This window comes from Carassius auratus, chromosome 28 (genome assembly GCF_003368295.1).
Source record: "Carassius auratus strain Wakin chromosome 28, ASM336829v1, whole genome shotgun sequence".
Lineage (NCBI taxonomy): Eukaryota > Metazoa > Chordata > Actinopteri > Cypriniformes > Cyprinidae > Carassius > Carassius auratus.
Genome location: NC_039270.1, coordinates 561,268 through 583,725, shown reverse-complemented (window position 1 = coordinate 583,725; position 22,458 = coordinate 561,268). Strand labels below are relative to the sequence as shown.

Here is a 22,458-nt window from a genome sequence, read left to right as displayed (position 1 = left end):
GGTTGCCAACTGCCGTAAAAAATCCAATGAAGCAAAAGAAGAACCTGTTTTTAGCGTCTTCGCCTGGAAATGTATTGGTCTGCGCCGCTAGAGGAAGCGGCCTCAAACTGCCACTCGGCCGGAACGCCGTGGTGAAAGACTGAGCCGCGGTGAAAACTGTTCAGCCCAGGCTGGTTGGATTCTTTCTGCTGCAATCCAGCGCTCGACGAGAGCTCGGTCTCTGGCGGCACAATCGTGTATCGAGCAAGGCGAGCTCGGAGTTTGCACGGTCTATTGGCCACGATGTGTGGCTTGGCGACTATAGCAGCTGTTGCGATGACGCTTAATGGTGCTCAGCGGCCGTGTTTGGCTGGGTAGAAATGATCTCGGGTCCGGCAAAAGCAGCAGGTCTTATAAATCCCCTGTGTAGCACTCTTCGTTGGTACGAAAATTGGGTCTGTGATAAGGTGACTGACGAAGCGAACCAGCATGCTGATAAACCGTCAATGGATAGAGGCACTGGCGCCCCCAGAAAATTTTAACAGGGGTGGCCAAATGAGGCCACAGTAAATTTTGGGGTGGCACATTAAAATAAAGGAAACAAAATTAAGGGTTTGCAATATAGAGTTCTAGGATTTTATCGATAATGATAATTAGACTATTTTGCTGAGTGTTATTGTGCTTATATCTTATGTTTAATTGTGCTGACACCTGATTTTTTTAATTTTATTTTTACCTTTACACCATTGTTTCTAAAAGTGTGCACCATCTTTTAGGTCAAATACTTGCATTTGGGCTTCTACCAAGCAAATGCAATCATTATAAACAAAATTGATCTTTGCAATGCAGATAAAATAGAAGCTGCATCTGAAGTGCCATTTAGATGTTTTTACACACGGTTTAATGCAGCTCAGTGGGACATGGAATACTTTAGCCTACAGTTACAAATGAATAAATACTGTTTTGATATTTTAAAGATAAAACATTGAAAACTGATGTTTGAAATTATTTAAAAAATGAAAAGGTTCCATAAAATGTGAAATTAAAACCGCCAATAGGTGGCAGTGAGTCACTGTTAATAAGGGAGTCATTGCGATTGAACCGAATCATTTAAATGGTTGATTTATTCAGGAACTAAGCACTTTAATGTTGCTCAGAGACTCAAAACTGTGGCTGCAGCAGGTGCTGCATTTTTTTTCACTTCATAAACTATTGTGAATTTAAATTCTGCATTTAAATTAATAGTACCCACTGCAAATCATCCTAGGGGTCCCCTGGATAGAGGTAAGTCAGCGATATTTATACTGTGGGATTGATTACTTGATTGTGGTCCACCTGTGTTGATTAGGCTAAGTATCTGACGCGCTCCTCCCGAATCTTATTGATAATTACATTTAGGGGTGAGCTGGACTGCAGACAGAAGGCAAAAGGGCCAACAAGTGCTAAGCATCTCTCGGGGAACTCCTTCAAAACTGTTGGAAGACCATTTCAGGTGACTACCTCTTGAATCTCATCAAGAGAATGCCAAGAGTGTGCAAAGCAGTCATCAAAGCAAAAGGTGGCTACTTTGAAGAACCTAGAATATGACATATTTTCAGTTGTTTCACACTTTTTTGTTATGTATATAATTCCATATATAATTCCACATGTGTTAATTCATAGTTTTGATGCCTTCAGTGTGAATCTACAATTTTCATAGTCATGAAAATAAAGAAAACTCTTTGAATGACAAGGTTTGTCCAAACTTTTGGTCTGTACTGTATGTCTACGAACATGGCATACCTCATGGAAGTTAGTAGATGTCATTCTCATCTTTCTCAAACGATGCCACTCCTGGTGCGAACTCTGCCCTTGTGTTGCAGCTTCTGTGTGCCGTGTTGAATGACACCTCCAGGGACTTCAGGTGAAGATGTTCCTGCTGTGATAGAACATAGGCACAGGATGGTGGTCCAAGCCCGTAGCTGTGGATGAGGAGGGAGGGTTCCCTCATTGCTGGTGGGTTATGCTCAAATGACAGCACGCTTCCTGCCTGGACAGCTCTAAAAGCAGACTGAACTAACGGGACATCAGCTGACATGCCCATTGTTGTTACCAAGGGTGCAAGTGAAGAGGGAAATTCTTTGTACACCTCTGATACTCTCAACATGGCAAGGTCTGGCAGTAATATGCAAAATGACAATGCAATATTTAAAATATTGCATATGGCAATGCATTTCTGTATTTACATTTTTCAATACATTTGTATTTCATTACATCATTTTCATTTGCCATTTCATTCACTAGTTTTAATATGTAAAATGAATACTAATTTTAATGCTTTATAAATTGCAAAATGAAAATATATTACAGAAATTATTAGATATGTTTAACGTTCAAGCTAAAACTATGGCAAAATTATCATTCAAATGTTATTTTTCTTAATTGCATTTACACTCACAGTCAAGATAATTACAATTGCATTTTCATTCAATGTCCCGCGATGAATGTAGCAAAATTCAATGTGCACATTGAAAATGCATTCCGAGCCGATCACGTGTCCGCCCCCTCCCACCAGGTCAATCACTGTGTGAACAAGGCAGGGCTTGCAGAAGGTCAAGAGACTCGAGGATTCAAGTGAGAGAACATAGACAAGACAGTTGGTCTGTGTATGTTTGATCATTTAATTTCCTATTTAGAATTCAATAACGAGAAATGGAAAAAATGGCTCGTTTATTAGTTTTTTCATTTCGTTTAACAAACAAAAAATTAGTTTTTGGCTCTCTCATTTTGTCGTTTGGGGTTTACAAATCGGTTTATGGCTACAATATTTCATTCGCACTTGTGGGCGGAGCTGAAACACTGCTTTCATCTGATTGGTCAAATCGCTCCGCCTTCAGCACGGTCTTTGAGTCAGTACTGTAATGTCTGAAACCGCTGCTCACTGTTAATTAGCATAATATCTGAATCAGGTGTTACTGGGCACATAATTCATGTGGCTGCTAGGTCACGTAACTGTATATATGACTTCAGAAACTCCCCTTCAAACAGATCATCTATAAAAAGTTGGTCTTTACTTTCCCTTTCTTTAAATCCTATATCTAATTTCCCTGGTAAAAAAAATATTAATCATTGCTCTGTAATTAGAGTTGGGGGCATTTATCTTTTTTCGGTTGCACTTTATTTTACAGTATGTGTACTAACATGTACTTACAGTGTATTTATCTAAGAAAGTTCTGGTAACACAAGGTAACTACATGGGGTAGGGTTAGGTTTAGGGGTAGGTTCAGGGTTAGTTAGTACCTAGTTATTACATAGTTATTGTAAATACTATAATAAGTACATAGTATGTACATGAGGAACAGGACTGTAAAATAAAGTGCTACCCTTTTTTCTTATCCCATGCAAAACTCTCTGGGTGCACCTCCTCCAGGTATTACTAATTTTCAGCTTATTCCAAATGTATTTTTAATGCTTCAAAATATTCTAACGGACCCTCTGATGTCACATGGACTACTGTGATGATGTTTTTCTTACCTTTCTGGACATGGACAGTAGACCGTACACACAGCTTCAATGGAGGGACTGAGAGCTCTCGGACTAAATCTAAAATATCTTAAACTGTGTTCCGAAGATAAACGGAGGTCTCACGGGTTTGAAACAACATGAGGGTTATCACAACAGCTACAATATGGTGGTGTTGGCTCAGTGGATAAGACACGTGTCTTTGGTGTGAGAGACATGAGTTATTAATGACATCATTTCCATTTTTGGGTGAACTATGCCTTTAAGGAGTAATTTTCTTTTTAACAGGCAGATTAAACAGAAATTCGGGCTGAGCGATGTTCTTAAAAGTCTGATTCGGGCATGGCATTACCGGAAGTCCAGTGTGAACTCTCATGTGCCTGTCAATAGATTCCTTACGAGTGAAAAATTTTCCACACTGTTGGCAGGTGAAAGGGCTCTCTCCAGTGTGAATTATCATGTGGACGTTAAGATTTCTATGATGAGCAAAACTCTTTCCACACTCAGGGCAAGTGTAAAGCTTTTCTCCAGCGTGAACAGTCATGTGCCAGTTAAGACTTCCTTTTTGAGAGAAACTCTTTCCACACTGTTGGCAGGTGTAAGGCTTCTCCCCAGTGTGAACTCTCATGTGGACGTTAAAGCTCCCTTTATGAGTGAAATTTTTTCCACATTGTAGGCAGGTGAAGGGACTCTCTCCATTGTGTATTTTCATGTGGCTTTAAGATATACATGTTTTACAAACATTTCACCACACTGCTGGCATGTGTAAGGCTTCTCTTCAATGTGGACTCTCATGTGGACCTTAAGTTTTACACGCTGAGCAAAACTCTCTCCACACTGCTGACATGTGTAAGGGCTCTCTTCAGTGTGAATCCTCACATTTTTTAAGGCTTACTTTATGATGGAAACTTTGTCCACACTGTTGGCATGTGTATGCCTTTTCTCTAGTGTGAATTCTTATATGCATGTCAAGATTGACTTTACGAGTGAAACTCTTTCCACACTGTTGGCATGTGTAAGGCTTCTCTCCAGTGTGAATTCTCATGTGGACATTAAGGTTTCCCTGATGAGCAAAACTCTTTCCACACTCAGGGCAGGTGTAAGGCTTTTGTCCAGAGTGAAGAGTCATGTGCCAATTAAAGCTCCCTTTTTGAGTGAAACTCTTTCCACACTGTAGGCAGGTGTAAGGCTTCTCCCCAGTGTGAACTCTCATGTGGATGTTAAAGCTTCCTTTATGAGTGAAACTTTTTCCACACTGTTGGCATGTGAAGGGACTCTCTGTATTGTGTATTGTCATGTGGGCTTCAAGGTTTAAATGTTGAGCAAAGCTCTCACCACACTGCTGGCATGTGTAAGTCTCCTCTCCGGTGTGAATTCTCATGTGTCTGTTAAGGCTGATTGTATGATTGCAGCTTTGTCCACCCTGTTGGCAGGTAAAAGGTCTCTCCCCAGTGTGAATCCTCATGTGGGCTTTAAGGTTAACATGTTGATGGAAACTCTTTCCACACTCAGGGCATGGGTAAGGCTTCACTTTAGCTTGAATTCTCATGTGCGTGCTAAGACTTCCTTTTTGAGTGAAACTTTTTCCACACTGTTGGCATGTGTACAACTTGTCTCCAGTGTGAACTCTCATATGCACGTCAAAACTTAATTTACGAGTAAAACTTTTTCCACAGTGTTGGCAGGTGAAAGGATTCTCTCCAGTGTGGACTTTAAGTTTTCCTTTTTGATTGAAAGTGAAATAATTAATTTGAGCTTTTTTTTTTTGGTGTGGAAGTCTTTTCAGTCTGTGAATGTCTAAAAGATTCTCTTCTAGTTGTCAAATCATGAAGATTCCCATATTCATCTTTCTCTTCAGTTCCAATGAATACTTCTTTCTCTTTCATTGTTATTAGGTCTAAAGTGAAAAACCAAACAAAAAAATAGTTATCCTAAGTTTAATGGTACAATACATCAAAACTTTAAGGTATATAATACATCAAAACCAACAGCATGTATGCTAGACCCTGAACGAGAAGTGTCCAAACCTGCTCTGGAGGCCACTGTTACTAACCCTTGATCCAAAACACCTGCTGGAAGTTCCCAACTCTGGCCCTTGTAACCCCCTTTCCTTCAGAGCTTAGCTCAAACCCTAATCAAACACACATACTAATCAAGGTCTGGTGTATTATTGAAAGATAAAGACAGGTGAGTCTGATTAATGTTTCAGAAAAGGGGACCTTGAGGGCCAGAGTTGAGAAACGCTGCTCTTCATAATATCACTTTCTTTAGGTCTTTAAGCTAACAGTTTGACCCAGGATATATTTTTAATTCTAAACTTATATCAATTAGCAATGTTAATAATTAATCCCTGATTAACTGAAAAAAAAAATATTATAATTCAAAGAAACTGAAACAATCTATATATTGTCATAAAAGTGAAATATATTTTCTGCACAAACCAGACATTAATATAAGATGTTGTGCTGGGGGAAAACTAAACTGAATTACCGGTGTGTGTGTGTGTGTGTGTGTGTGTGAAATGTCTATTTCCCACATGAAGCTTAATGTTCTTATTAAAATATATATATAATAATTCATTCCTATGACTTTAATTTGTGGCCATGGATCATGTTACATTGATTTCTTCTCTCTTTAAAACAAAACTAAGCATCAGGCCCCGGTTCCCCAAAACGTTCTTATCGCCAAGTAGTTCTTAACCTATTCCTTAACCTCTCTCTTAACCTTATGTTACGATTCCCCACATGTTCGTTTGCTGAGTATATCTTTTGTAAGTCACACTTCCGTAAGGTTGGTCTGGACCATTACACCACAACAGTTCATCAGCAATACAGTTCATCTGGTCCAGCTCTCGTCGCCCTCCATGCTCCACCAACCGGGCTGTCAACCACAGCGTGTTAGCCTCCTAGCTCGATCGGCTAGCAACACCATCAGCTGTGACAACACTTCACTAAATCGCGCTCTGCTCAACATCCGCTCACTGACAGGCAAGGAACATCTTATCCAGGACATTATCTCCGATCGTAAGTTAGACTTTCTTTGTTTAACCGAGACATGGCAACAACCCAACGACTTTTCTCAGCTGAATGGATCCACTCCTAGCGGGTTTGTTTACATCGGTCAACCCCGTGGCTATGGTTAATTTACCTCGTTAATTTACCTCAAGAAGTGGAATGTCTCGCTGGTGTCTGTGCCTGTCTCCAACTTGTTTGAATCTACCGTTTGCATGTTGTCTGGCCCCACTCCAACCATCATTGCTACTGTCTACCGCCCCCCTAAACTGTTTAGTGATTTTTTTTAATGATTTTGCTGCTTTCCTCACCCATTTATCCTCCCTCACCGAACATAATACTGCTGAGCGATTTCAATATCTACATGGACAATATCAATCTGCCTCTCAGTAAAGACTTCACCTCATGCCTTGACAGTTTTGGATGTCGGCAACATATTACTTTTCCAACACACTGTTAAGGACTTATTCTGGACTTAATCTGCTGCTCTGGTGTCACCCCTTCTGACCTTACAGCTGATGAACTCCCCATAACTGACCACTTTCTCCTCTCATTTACTGTGAAACTCACTTTATCACACAATAACGTGTATGAACAGTTCCAGTCCGGTTTCTGCCCACTCCATAGCACTGAAACAGCACTTATCAAAATCACAAACGACCTTCTTATGGCAGCTGATTCTGGACTCCTCACCATCTTCATTCTCCTCGACCTGAGTGCAGCCTTTGATACCATCTGTCACACCACCCTCCTCAACAGGTTTCTTTCATTGGCATCACCCACACTCCATTAGACTGGTTCACATCTTATCTCTCTGGCCACACTCAGTTCGTTCAGCTAAAGTCTTTTAAATCCATTCCCTCCTCAGTCACTACAGGTGTGCCCCAGGGCTCTGTCCTGTCCCTACTTTTCATTATTTACCTCCTTCCACTCGGCAATATCTTCCGCAAATTTAACATTCACTTCCACTGTTATGCTGATGACACCCAGCTCTACCTCTCCACTGAATCCTCATCCACTCTTCCACCCACTTCTCTTATTAATTGCATCTCTGAAATAAAAACCTTGTTCACCCAAATCTTTCTCAAATTAAACCGTAATAAAACTGAGGTTCTCCTCATTGGCACCAAATCCACTCTATCCAAAAGCGACAGTTTTCTGTCAATTTTGATAACTCCTCTGTTTCACCATCCCCCCAGGTTAAGAGTCTGTGTGTCTTCCTTGACGGCACACTATCATTTCAATCCCACATCAATACCATTACCCGGTCTGCCTACTTCCACCTATGAAACATCAATCGCCTCCGCCCCTCCCTAACCCCCCATACTGCTGCCATCCTTGTCTACAGTCTATTCACTTCCCGTCTGGATTACTGTAATTCTCTCCTCTTTGGCCTCCCACACAAATCTCTCCATAAACTTCAACTGGTCCAGAACTCAGCTGCCCGCATCATAACTCGAACCCCCTCCATTCAACACATTACTCCTGTCCTCCAACAGCTCCACTGGCTCCTGGTCCAGTTTTGCCTCCAATTCAAAATCTTTCTGTTTACATTCAAGACCATACACAATCTTGCCCCCCCCCCCATATTTGTCTGATCTCCTCCAGGTTCCCACTCCCTCCCGTTCCCTTAGATCCTCTTCCTCCATACACCTGTCTGTCCCCTCTGCCCGTCTCACCACCATGGGGAGCAGAGCATTCAGCCGCTCTGCTCCCCACCTCTGGAATTCATTACCACCCCAACTTAGAAACATTGATTCATTCCCCTATTTTAAATTACAACTCAAAACACATCTGTTTAAAACAGCCTATTCCATTTGGTTTTTTTATTTTTATTTTTTTTACTTACATTGTTTTACGTATTCATGTACAGTGTCCTTGAGTGCCGAGAAAGGCAATTTAAATAAAATGTATTATTATTATTATTAAACAGACTTAACTGCAGCTGCTTGCCAATCAATACTGATTGTAAAATACCTTACCATTAATATAAAAGTGTATTACATAATTTTTAGAAGTTGAAGAAGTGGCACAATGGGATAAGGAGGGTGGATGATTAACGAGGGATACCCGGTTCGTGTAACCGTCACAACATATCGTGTCAACTTATTACTGACCATTTGATAATTTAATTTATAGTCTATATACTACTGATAACTTAGAGTATGTTCAAATAAATGTTACTTGAATAATTTGATGAATGTTTCGTTTACATAGAACGTGTTGTCTGTCTTAACGCTGTACTGCACCTTTACGTGAAGTGGAAAATCGATTCATGAGCAATCGATGCCAACTAATTCAGCACCTTCACTCGGGACAGCACTCTTGTAACATTAGATGTAAGAGGCAGCGTGCTAAGAGCTTCCTAAGGGACACTTCGGGGAACACACTTAGGAACATAAACAACGTTGGTAAGATATATCTTTCGAGGCTTCTTAGTGTGCTAAGAGTGAGCGTTATCGGGGAACCGGGCCCTGATTAGTACAACATGGCCATGCCTTAGTTATTTGTTCCCTCATTTTAGTTGTGTTATTAATATCTTTAAAATGTGGAAATTTGAGTGATCAAGCTTCAAAACAGAACACAAAGCTGCATATGGCTTGATTTAAATGGTTGGTTCACCCAAAAATGAACTGATAATTTTCATTTTTGGGTGAACTAACGCTTTAAATTTGTACGAGAATTAACATTATTGGATCTTTTGAATCTCAAACATGCCGCTTAACAAAAGAATAAACCCAATTGGTTCTCACACATTTCCTTCTTATTCTATCCTTCAAATACAACAGTATGTTTCATAATATTGGGATAAGACTGTGAAACTGGCTATCATTAGACACCCACAGCACAGCAGATATTTATTCACATTAAGATATTTCCTCATAACACAAGTTCTGCTTTTGTAGTTATCAACGTACGCACTGTCTTGTGTTTGTACAGTGTGCACACATTTATGTCTATTTTAGTTTGAATATTTCCTGATATGCCCATGTTTTTTGTACACAACTTATATACTTATACACCAGGCCCCAGGAGAAGAAACCCCATCCTAGATCAAATTATGATGCTACATTTACACCTGCTTGACCGCAGAAACTCGTTCTTCAGCTTGAGACTTTGATGTGAACTGTGTGTCACTCAGAAACATTCAAACAGTTGAATTAAAACCAAGTTTGTTATAAATGTAGTGCCCAGTGGTGGTTTTATTTGCCTGTTATGTGATCTCAACATGTCAGTCCACACGGGTCACCCTGATCCATGTCAAATAAACCCACTTTAATTGAGACACTCATACAAATATCATACATTTCTGTAGAGCTGGACATCTGAATAAGGACCAAATGAGTGAGTTCAGCTTTGAGACTGAAACCAACCTGTTTGTTGCTCAGTATCTTTCATACTGAACATTTCTTCAGTTGAGATGTCTTCACTCTCCTCTTTAATAAACAGCATCTCTGATTGTTCCTCGGTCACTTCTTGTTTCAGACTGGATGTTTCTTCAATCCTGAAGTCTTCCCTCTCGTCTTTAATAAACTCCATCTGTATATCAGCGTCATGAGAATTTCAGTCACTTCAGCGGGAGCTTCTCTGTGTTTGGACACTCTGTCATGATTAAGATGAGAACAACACAGAAAGGAAAACAAACTAAGTCTCTGTGTGTGTCTCAATCAGCTCCCTAGTTCAGTGGCGAGTGCACTAGTAAACAAAAACTCTCAAAACTATCACGGTGTACAACATTAATGAAATAACACAATTCACAATGAAAGATATTTCCTGCATCTGATTAGCTTTAAACCAGCATGAAATGTCTGTGAATCATTTGATTCAAACAGGGCCAGGAAGGTTACTTTTAAAATGTATTTCACTACAGATTACAAAATACAAGCTTTAACATGTAATCAGTAATGTGTTTCGTTAGATTACTCCGGTTTAGTAACTTAATCTAAATACTTTTAAATACTTAAGCTATGAAACACACAAAGGAACATATTAACTGTCTTGAATTTATGCTTTCCAACTCTAAGTAAAAGTGATAAGATTTGAGTTTTCTTTCCATTTTCTTTTTGACAACAACAAATATTTTATGTAATTTCATCTTCCAATCAATAGAGATTAGATTTGAACATTATGAATGTGATTCTGTGCTGTTACAAGCTCCAGAATGAATCCAGACACGCCAAACCAGTGGTGTAGCCAAAATTCGGCAAAAGTGATTAGGCGAAAAATAACCATGGTTTTATTATAGTAAAACTGTAGTAACCCATGGTTTTTTGGCGTATTGACTGCCATTTGTAAAACCACAGATTTACTACAAATACCATGGTTACACTATGGTTAATATAGCAAAACCATGGTTAATTTGTGGTTACCATGGTTTAACTACAGTAACCATGGTTTTTTGGTTTTATTTGTAGTAAAACCATGGTTAATTTTCGTAAGGGTAGACTAAGAGACGGAGTCCAGTGTCATAGAGCGAATGCACTGCCCACAACCGTGAACTCAAGGAGGGGGGCTGGTTATGTAAAATTTTGTAAATATTTGTTATAAACCAATAAGGCGAGCCAATGGATATCACACAAGCAGCGTGCAAACTTTGCACAAGAATTATAGGTGAACCTCTTAATCTCAGTCGATTCACGAGAAAGAGAAAGTAAAAACTGACGGCGCTTTCAGCATTTGACACTGAAAGATGCACAGAGACGACGAAAGACAAATCTACTTCATATGAGGGTAACAGTATATATAGAGGAATTAAATGTTTTAATTTATTTTCTTGATATTTCTCATGTGGCCTGGACATATAGGCTAGTTCAAAATAAATAAATACATCATACAAATAAATAAATCAAGAGAGAAACAATGCTTTTGGGAATCACACCTCAGATCTATCCAGTTTGTGAACCATTGGTTTCCACACTGGTTTCTTTTAAAAGATTGAATCTAAAGAATCATCTGTTCATGAATTGGATTGTTACTGTGCCAAAGATGAGCTGTTCATCTGTAAAGCACACAAAGTTTGGACTTTATCAACTTTTATTTCATGCATGATTCGTATGTGACTAATCAATATCAATACCAATAATCAATGTGACTCCAGCCATTTATGCATCAAGTTATTCTACTGTTATAATCATGCATTTGCCTGTGCATATAGGCTTGCGTGAGAATGGAATGTGCAGAGAGTACAGGGATATAGCACACTCTATTTGGACATTAGACAAAATATATGATCAGCCCTCCTTGGTGCAGACATTATCAAAATACAGCATATAGTAAAGTTGCATGTCCTGTTTTGACATAAGACAAAATATATGATTAGGCCTCCTCGTTTCACTTCAAATAAATTCTACATCCTAAAAGTAAGCTGGAGACAGCCATAAAAGGTAAAAGAGTTGATAAACAGAACCAAATGTATGAAATGTATTGAACATGGGCACGCAGTGTATAAAATAGAGAACCGACACAGACTCGACAGACTGTTCTGCAGAGATTTCTAAGTTTTATTGTCTCTTGAAAATAAAATCTTTCTTCTGGAAACAAAACCCCGAGACTGGGTGATTCCTCAGATCCATGACAAACGAAAATAGACTTCACATGCAGTTTTGTGTGTTTCAACCACAGACTGTAAAAAAACATGGACGTAGTGTCCGTGCAATCTGGATATCACATAGATACAGACGGTAGGTCTGGGAACGCCCCGTCACATGATGTGAATTTAGGCCATGGGGGAAAACATTGCCTTGGCGCCAATTGACAGAAAGGAAGCAGCAGGTGAGAGTTAACTCCACTCTTTCTGATATGATTAGTCTAAGTACAGGTGCCCCTCAGGGCTGTGTAAGTTTGCCCTTACTTTTTATATTATATAAAAATGAATGCAGAACTATCGGTAGGAATAATTTTATTATTAAATTTTCAGATGATACGGCCATACTTAGTTTACTCTACAACAAATCAGACATTGGTGTTTACATACAGGAGATAGAGGAGATGGTTAAGTGGTGCAATAAGCATAACTTGCTCCTTAATGTTAATAAGACCAAAGAAATGATTTTTGACCCTAGGTCTATAGGCGATCAAAGCCCTATTATAGTTGAAGGAGTACCGATTTAACAAGTAACAACATATAAATATTTAGGGATTCAATTAGACAAACAGTTACAGTGGTCGAATCAAGTGGAGTATGTTTCCTCAAGAATATGTCAGCGTCTACATTTCTTGAGGAAACTAAGAGTTCATGGTGTTGACAAGGATATTATGTTACTATTTTATAAGGCAGCAATTGAGTCTATTGTCCGATATGGTATGGTAGCTTGGTTTGGTAACCTGTCAGTTAAATTAAAATCACAGCTCCAAACATTGATTAAAAGGGCGGGAAAAATAATTGGACGAGTGCCACCGACCACTCTTAATGAGCTTTTTGAGGAGGCGGTGAGGAAACAAAGTTTAAAAATTACTAATGATCCGAATCATGTCCTTTACAGTGAGTATGAGATGATGCCCTCAGGTAGAAGGTACAGGTTACCAAACTGTAGACTGAATAGGTTTAAATTTTCATTTGTACCACTTTCTATTAAAATATTGAATAAGAACAAATAAGGGGTGTGGGTTGGTGGTAAATTATGTGTAGGGGAAGTATGTTGTGTTATATGTATATTGTGTGTATCTGTTATCCCAAATGTCCAAAACAAATTTCTCCGTCAGGAGACAATAAAGGCAAATCAAATCAAATCAAATTAAATCAATTGAAATAAACAGGACAATCACGCCGAAGAGTCATGTTCTGTACCTCCAATAAACTAACAAATTATGAATTAAAGTTCTACATCCTTTCTAATAAACATACAGAGCCGGAAAAGATTACAAAATGGCTACAAGCAATAAGTTGTGGGGATGATCAAGGGAAGTTGTGGAATCCCAATACTAAGCATGTGTGTGTGTGTGCAGTCGGCATTTCATCACAGGCAGGCTATATTAACATCGTGTTCATTATTAACGTTATCAAAACTGTGTAAGGTTGTTTCAGAAAGTGGAATGCATATATAATTAGCTTTATCATTCTACCTGAAGCAAAACTGTGTAACGTTAGCCTAGTGTCGAACATAAACCCACTTAAAAAAGCAAGTGGACACGTAACAACTTAGTTTTGTGTCAGAACTTTTACACTTTCATTCATAAATTCAACCCATCTGTGTTTGCGAAACGACTGAATCGCAGAATCCAGTCAAAAATAGAACTTGCTGAATAAAGCAGAACGTCACGGGATTTGGCTATTTTTGAATAAATACATCTACATTAGGGCTGTAAAATGAATCAAATATCGATAAGGACGAGTGTATATGAATATTAAAGTCAAAAGAGACTATGAGTGCTCAATATGTGCATTTTTGTCTTCTACATCCTTTCTAATAAACATACAGAGCCGGAAAAGATTACAAAATGGCTACAAGCAATAAGTTGTGGGGATGATCAAGGGAAGTTGTGGAATCCCAATACTAAGCATGTGTGTGTGTGTGCAGTCGGCATTTCATCACAGGCAGGCTATATTAACATCGTGTTCATTATTAACGTTATCAAAACTGTGTAAGGTTGTTTCAGAAAGTGGAATGCATATATAATTAGCTTTATCATTCTACCTGAAGCAAAACTGTGTAACGTTAGCCTAGTGTCGAACATAAACCCACTTAAAAAAGCAAGTGGACACGTAACAACTTAGTTTTGTGTCAGAACTTTTACACTTTCATTCATAAATTCAACCCATCTGTGTTTGCGAAACGACTGAATCGCAGAATCCAGTCAAAAATAGAACTTGCTGAATAAAGCAGAACGTCACGGGATTTGGCTATTTTTGAATAAATACATCTACATTAGGGCTGTAAAATGAATCAAATATCGATAAGGACGAGTGTATATGAATATTAAAGTCAAAAGAGACTATGAGTGCTCAATATGTGCATTTTTGTCATTCAAATACACATGATGTTCTCAGTGTTTTCCCCCACGCCGACTCCGCCCTCGCCACGCCCCCAGCTATGACTAGATGCCGACTGTATGTATGCGTGTCACCCATAGACTGTAAAAAAATATGGACGTAGTGTCCGTGACGTCACTCATAGACTCCTCATTAGCGTTTTTGAAGCTCAAAAGCTGTGTCCAAATTCAGGTTCTACATCCTTCGGAGTACTCATTTGAAGGATGTTACGTCACAGCACCGCGACGAAGGCTGTCCAAATTCGTAGGATCCTTCAAATGCGGCCCACAAATACGTCCTCCTTTTCCCCGAATTGGAAGGATGGGTGTGGTGGATCCTTTCTCGTCCTACCTATCCCATAATTTTTTTTTACGGCAGGACGAAGCGAGCGGTAGAGGAGTGGGGGAGGAGTATTAATTTCAATGTTTCAAAGTTTTTTTAAAAACTGGCTTTTCAAAAACACATATTTTCAGTGGTTGTCTAGTTAGGAATTTTGTTTTAGCGTTAAGCATTTTTTTTTTTTTTTTACGTTTGTACGTTTATATGTAAAATAATAAAAAAAATGATTACTTTCGTAAACTAGCTTCTTCCTTACTGCCTGTGTGAATATCCCCTTACACACAGCTTATTTGTTAGTGATTGAAGCTGTTTTTAATGCTTCTAAGGACGAAAGAGCAGACAGAAGTGTTTATAAAGCTACGGGGAGAGAACGATGAGCTGAGTCTTGCTTAGCGCTGTCACGGTTGCTAGGCAACAGGATATGAGCAACGGGTAAGGGAGGGAACTGAAAGAAGGGAAGGCTGTCCAAATTCACAAACACCGACTTCCGGTTTTTGCGGTCATCGGAGGACCCCTCCTCCTTCAACCGGGTAGAAAGGATCCTAAGGAGGATGCAGACCCTGAATTTGGACACAGCCATAGTGTGCAAAGCGGGCCGTTGCCATCTTGGCAGCGCGTCAATGCATGACTCTCCCGAATAATCGAAAATAGGCAAAAAGGCGGGAGCTGATTGCTGAAGCCACGCCCACCTAGCGCGACCGCATTGTCAGCAGCGGCAATCCACCTGTTACTCAAGTGGCCACGCCCTTAATTATGCAGAACTTTAAGTCTTAATATAATTTAAACGGATGAGTTTTTAAAAAATCCCCCCCCCCCTTCACAGTTGTCATAAAGGGCAAAATTAGCTTTTTGCACAAGGCTGTAAACATGTTTTTTCCTGCTGTAAAGTTGGGCATTTTAACATGGGGTGTCTATGGGACTGACTCCCTTCTGCAGTCAGTCGATAAATTACAGTTTTAGTCACTTTCTTGTTGGCTTCACGAGAGAGAGAATCCGTTGACTTATTGATTAAAATCCCCAGACTGTTTACTTAAGTATTAAATTAATAAATAACATTAAATGATTATTAATGTCAAAAATTTACTCCTCATTTAAAATGTAATTATAACGAAACACGGTCATATTTTGTATTTTAAATACGTAACACTGTTACATGTATTTCATTACTCCCCAGCCCTGATTCAGAGTTTGAACAGCTCAGTTTCTCCATCACTGAATTCATGTTCAGAAATTAAAGGTTACTTTTGTGTTAACACAGTTACATTCATATATTCTAGATAAGGCATTAATATGTTACAGTCAATAATAAACTATTGATTTTCCTTCGCTTTTAAACCTGTCGAGATGATTGAAGGTTGTTTAAAGATGCTTTAAACACAGACCTGTCTCTAGTCGAGTCACAACCAGGCGGCAAGGAAGTCGACCGGAAGTTGAAGTCGGCTGGGGGCTGCCATCTTGTAGCAGAACTTCACTTGCGTTAGCGTTCCCATTGACTCCCATTCATTTTGGCATCACTTTGACAGTGAATAACTTTACATCTGAGGCGTTTAAAGACTCCGTATATAAACAGTTTTTGTAAAAAAATAGGCTAACGATTGCGTCATAACCACTCAACTCTCTGTCGCATTACCGTACAGACAGGAGGAGAAGCTCACAGGCAATTAACTTAATATGGCGTACTGTCATTATATTTTTTAAAATACTATACAAAATAATTAATCAGAATACTTACTCCTGCTCACTCACGCCAAAGAACTCCCCGCTCAAGCTCGCCGTCTCTGCAAGATTAACGAAGGCAGTTTGCACGCACAGCTACTAGAACATGTACATCTGTCAGACAGGTTGCTGTGTCCATTTCTTTTACTGTCTATGTTCACAACAGATGCAGGAGTGCGGCGCACACTTGTGACGTCACATCGCCGCGCCATAATAAAAGTTCTGTTTACCCGCTGCTGTCTAAAATACATACAGAGTTGACTGAAATTCAGAGTTTAATGTATTCATGAAAAACAACTGAAAATTTATGTGGTCTAATTATGTGACAAACATAAAAGCATTTTATACCAGATATGAATTAGATTAGAACATTTCTAAACCACATTTGTATTTCACAGTAATAAGTGTATGGGTTAATAAAGCAGGTCATTCTGGATCCAGTTTTGAAACGAGTTTGTTTGTTGAGTTTTTTATTTGAGTCTATGGTAACACTTTATTTTGATGGTCCCCCTATAGATAGTCTATTGATTGTCTGCTGACTATAACTTACTTCACAAGTACTTATCTACTTACTCTCATCAGGGTAGTATCTGTAGATTGTCTATTGAATGTTTGTAGCAATCATTACACTGTATGTAACATGTAAACTGCTATTAAACATTCTGTCAGTTAAGTGTTACCAATGTGTTATCAATTTAGGTTGTAGATGTTCAACAGCGTATTTGTAGACATGCAACTAATCCTCAACAGGTTCTCAATAGTACTTTAAATAGTCAGCATGTAGATATTAACCAATGTATCAACAGACTTTCAGTTAACATGCAGTTGTCTATAAGTAGCAACACAACATCATTTCAAATGAACCTCAAGTATAAATCTGGTTAGTTATACTTGATCTTTTGCTTTGGAAAGGATTTTCAAAAGTACTCTACTAACTGTTTGTTGCATATAAATTACCTTTCAGTAAACTGTCATTTTACTTTGAGGTAAATTCATATATTCATCTGTTGCCACATTTGGCCCATCAAAATGAAGTGAAAATCTAAGAAATGCTGATGAATGACTCTTAAAAGGCCAGCATCACAGGTTAAAGTCAGTTGATTTTCAGCAGACAGTCAATAGACAGTAAGTACCGACACTGATGAGTATTTGGTTTAAGATTAAGAAAATAACAGTACCACAGTAAAATTACATATCTGCCAAATGGGAAATAAATACCAGAGTCATTAGTTTGTTCATTAAACTGCTTTTAATGAAATGCTGTAAATTAAAAAAACTTGACATATTTGTATTAACAAGTTAACATAAAACCTTTTTAGGGTTATAAACATGAATTTAAGCAACAACAAAAAAAGAAAGAAAAACATTTAGTTTTTCATTTAGTCATTTCAGTGATAGAACTGACTGATATCATGCAAAAGCCTTCCGAGAATTCCCTGTCTGTGTCTCCTGCCTAACCAATAAGTCCATTCTATATATATTAGATGTTTTTTGAAAGCCTTCTCTGACCGGTTTGCACGCAACCTCCACACTTCCCTTTTGAAGTTTGCCCATGCCCTTTCAATGTTTTGTGTGTGTACCCCTGTCAATGGATTGACAAAATTAATGCTATGGTTCACTGTGTGGTGTTGGTATCCTCTCTCTGAAAGTGTTGAGTATGCACGCCACTCATCACTATGAATGATGCTGCCTCTTTTCACATGCTTCTCTATTATTGGTAAAAGGGTTGTCTTGTCCCTTTTGTCCACCAACTGCAACACTGGTTTTCGGGAAGGCAAAATCTCAACCATTCCGAATACCCAGCTTTTCCTTCTCCATGCACCTCCATAACGCCCTCTGGCATACTGAAAAAAGAATTAAAGAAGTTAATGTCAGACACTCCTGTTTTCTAAAAGTCAAAAGCACTAGCCTTAAAATAACTATTTTCAGGTCAGCTGATAGGCCTACTACTAATCCAAAATGCAATTTACAGTATTTTACGTTTAACGCTTTAGATTACAGCCCAGAAAGTACTACGTAAAATACTGTAAATTACATTTTGGATTAGTAGTAGGCCTATCAGCTGACCTGAAAATGTATAGTTTAATTACTATCTGTAATAATAGTGTACCTATAAAGTACATACATCTAAGTATAAGGAAACAATATGTAAAGTTTGGGAATAAAGGGGTAACAACATGGAGAATGAAAAAAAATATTATACTGTAATTATTATAGAACTAAGGGGTACTTTTTCTACTATTACATTTGGGAGCAATTTAGCGAGAACATACAATGCATACATTTTATAAATAATAGTGTGCCAATACATAAAGGCTATTTAAAAATTACAGGGTACATGTCTGTGCATTTATACTGTTTTGTTGTTGTTTTTGTTGTTGATAAAAAGCGCAGATGTAAAAGTGCAAAAGTGCAGATGTTTTAGATTTGGCTTACATGTTTCAAGGGAAGTAAAACTAAAACTATTGCATTTTTTTTTAATACTGGGGAAATACTCTTGTTCCATGTAGTTACAGGGTAAGTGGTGCTTGTTAACCTCTTGTCCCATGTACAGTAGTAACAGAATAAGTACAATAAAAATACATACACAGTCTAATATCACTGATTCAGAAACCTTTGTTTGAAAAACAACATTTCAAAACATCAAAACATTTGCAACACTTCTTAATTCATATAAAACATTTTTTTTAAATAACATTTTTATTTCAAATACAGAGAGAAGCACGTTTTGCCCTTTTCTAATTTTTCTTGCTTGGCCTCGCTTGGGTTTATTTTTCTTGCTTGGCCTCTTCTTCCTCTTGTTCCTCTTCCCCCTTTCCACTAATGAATTTTAAGAAGGAATTCCATGTATTTTGCTATTCTGTATTACATATTAAAAGAAAATGCAGTACACGCAGAAATGTTTTACATAATTTACTTTTCGCTTCCTACAAACTGTCACCAGTGTGTGCATGAAAGTCTAGTTCACGTTTGACGGAAATGTAAGCACGTTGTGAAACACATTGTGAAGCTTGAGAAACTCACACTAAAACTGGAGTCTCTTTCCTCCTGTCTTGTTTGTTTCTCATTGTTATTATCTGTTATTGTTTGTATTTTGTTGTGAGCAATATAAAAATAAAAAAACAACTGATGGCATCCGACTTCCGACGTGCTCACGTCAAATCAAGCGTGATCTCAACTCTCATGCATGCGCATATTTATTGCAGTATGTGCTGTTTGATGCTCCAACTTTTTGGAACACATGAGCTTGCATTATATGTATTCCCAGAGATAATACATTTTTCTAAAAACCTTTATTTGTGTTAATCTGAAGAAGGAAAGTCGTATACATCTCGGATGGCATGAGGGTAAAATATGAGTAAATTGTGGGGACGTATTTCTGGGTGTACTGCATTTTAAATGAATAAGAAGTGTTGTGAATCTGTTTTGAATTAAGTTGTTTTTCAAATAAAGGTTTCCCAGTCAGTGATATTAGATTGTGTATGTATTTTTATTGTTCTTGCCCTGTAACTTCATGGAAAAAGAGGGTAACAAGCACCACTTTAATTTAAAGCCCACAATGTCACACTCACCCTGTAACTACATGGAACAAGAGTATTTCCCCAGTATTTAAAACTAAATTGTAATACTTTTGCTAGAAAAAATAATAATAATTGCACAGATATGTACCCTGTAATTTTTTTAATGTATTGGTACACTTTTATTACAAAAAGATACGCAGTGTATGTTCTTGATAAATTTATCCCAAACATAGGGTTGTATCATAATAGTAAGTAGAGTAAGTACCCCTTAGTTCTAAAATACTTAACAGTATAATTAATTCTCGTGGTTGTGACCACTTTATTACATTTTGTTCCCTTATACTTACATGTAAGTACTTATAGGTACGCTATACCTATAACTAAATTTGTTTGAATTACACAGTACTTTGCACGCTTACGTGTAACCGAACAATGTAACAATATTGTATCTTGTTATTACACTTATTGTGTTTTTTACACTGTAAAAAAAATCATAATTTTACAGAAAATAACTGATTTTTTTGATGATCATTTTCTTTCATTTTAAATTCAGCTCTTATTTTAGGTATTGTGACATTAATGACAAATTCCAGTAATTCACATTTTTTAGAAAAAAAATAATAATTTAAATAAACCGAAAAGACACTGTTATTTCACCAGTATTTCCTGAATTATTATGATCAAATACCTTCATTGCAAAAAAAAAATCGTAAAAACAGGGTCAAATGACTGGCAGCTGCCAAACAAAAACCATAAAATTAAAGTAACATATGCTAATTTAAATAAAGTGCAAAAAACTTTAACAGAAATTTGATGTCACCATGATTGAGATCAGTGTTTGCATTAGCTAGGCTCATGAACCTTGAGTTTTAAACATTTATTTTCACTGCTGTTTAAACTGTGTTTTTGAATCACATTTGTTATGGTAATAAATGCAGGTGAAAATCTCATCAGATGTTAGTCACTTATTTAAGATGTTATAATTATCATGTGGTGATCTGATTCACTGATATAAGTTTAAGTCAAATCTCTGAATATATTAGCTGAGGTTACATAATATATAGAGAGACTTTTAGTTTTATACAAAGTGTATGATCCATGTCATAACTTTTCACATGACCCTTGTAATATTGTGGCATCAGTATTATAACAATCTGATATTCTTAAATTATATATATATATATATAATTTTAGAATATCAGATTGTTATAATACTGATGCCACAATATTATAAGGGTCATGTGAAAAGTTATGACGTGATATATATATATATTATAGAGAAAATGCTTTGAGGTTTTTATTTTTAGGAGTATAGAGACATCAAGAATCAGCGTATGTATCTCACCAATGGTGACAATCAACAAAGCCTTTTTGTGACTTTTGTAGTTTGTATTGTGACTAGTTCAGAGTTTATCAGAATTTTTTTTTCTCATTGTCACCATTGTTGTGATTTATATGCTGATTCTTGATTTCTCAGTTAGTCTATATGGTCCTGTCAAAACATTTTCTGTATGATGACTTCATAAACTTCATCTATCTGAGTATCACAGCACTGCAGGATTATCTGCACCAGTATTGGCATGCAAAATTAACAACTATTATTTAATGACTTGGTCAGATCTTAGACTTCAGGTTGTATCAGTGAATCAGGCCTTTACATGTTGACTATCATCACTGAAAGTGACCAACATCATCTGATCATCATCTGAGTTTATCTTGGATTCATTGCCAAAACAAATTAAATATGTATATATGTACATGTACAAACTTTATTATTTTCAATAAAACATCAATTCTGTTAATTCTCAATAAGAATGTTAGTATGAAATAAATAAAGTCTGGATTGTAATAAGTGAAGATGCTGATATCCTGAGATCTGGTGTTTAATGTTCTATTGGGATGTAAAGTGTTTCAGTATCATCTGTTTTGTGTGTCACCATTGTGTTGAAGAGTAGAGCCTGAGCTTCAGTCCAGGATGAGCAGAGAAACACTGAGTTTAGTCTATGTGTTACTTTATTTAACAAACAGTAACTGTGTAGTTTCTGATGCAGTGATGTATAGTCACAGTAAATCATGCATGTAGTTCACTGCAAGAGATTCACTTTTTATAGTGAATGTTTTCTTGTAAAAATTCAGGAAATGTGAAAAAACTGTTTCTGTTAAAAAGTTTCATGAATATTTCTGTAATAGTCTTTTGCACTTTACATTAGAAAATTTGACATTAATTTTACAGTTTTTGTATGGCAGCATTGCTAACAGTCATTTGACAGTGATTGCTGACAGTCTTTTTTTATTGAAAACATTTTTTCTGTAAAACATTTAAGGAAAGTTTTTATAAAATGCTTAAATTAGGATATTTTACTTTATTTTTACGTTTTTTGTTTGGGAGCCGTAGCTGACTGTCATTGACCATTTGAATAAG

The 22,458-nt window shown here is 37.4% G+C and overlaps 1 protein-coding gene across 1 annotated transcript; it reads right to left on the bottom strand.

The window, feature by feature from the left end:
- Positions 1–4,342: 4,342 nt before the first annotated feature.
- On the bottom strand, positions 4,343–10,031 carry LOC113046526 (gastrula zinc finger protein XlCGF8.2DB-like). The gene is made up of 2 exons (XM_026207339.1): positions 9,866–10,031; positions 4,343–5,292 (listed from the first exon to the last, which is right to left on the bottom strand). Exons 1-2 carry the CDS (start codon positions 10,029–10,031, stop codon positions 4,343–4,345), a joined length of 1,116 nt encoding a protein of 371 aa, XP_026063124.1.
- Between the last annotated feature and the right edge of the window lie 12,427 nt (positions 10,032–22,458).

Excerpts from the sequence above, each read along its gene's own strand:
- LOC113046526 (XM_026207339.1), bottom strand. The coding sequence starts at position 10,031 with ATGGAGTTTATTAAAGACGAGAGGGAAGACTTCAGGATTGAAGAAACA. Across the intron at positions 5,293-9,865 it reads AGATACTGAGCAACAAACAG|AAGAGAATCTTTTAGACATT; the intron begins GTTGGTTTCAGT and ends TTTGACAACTAG.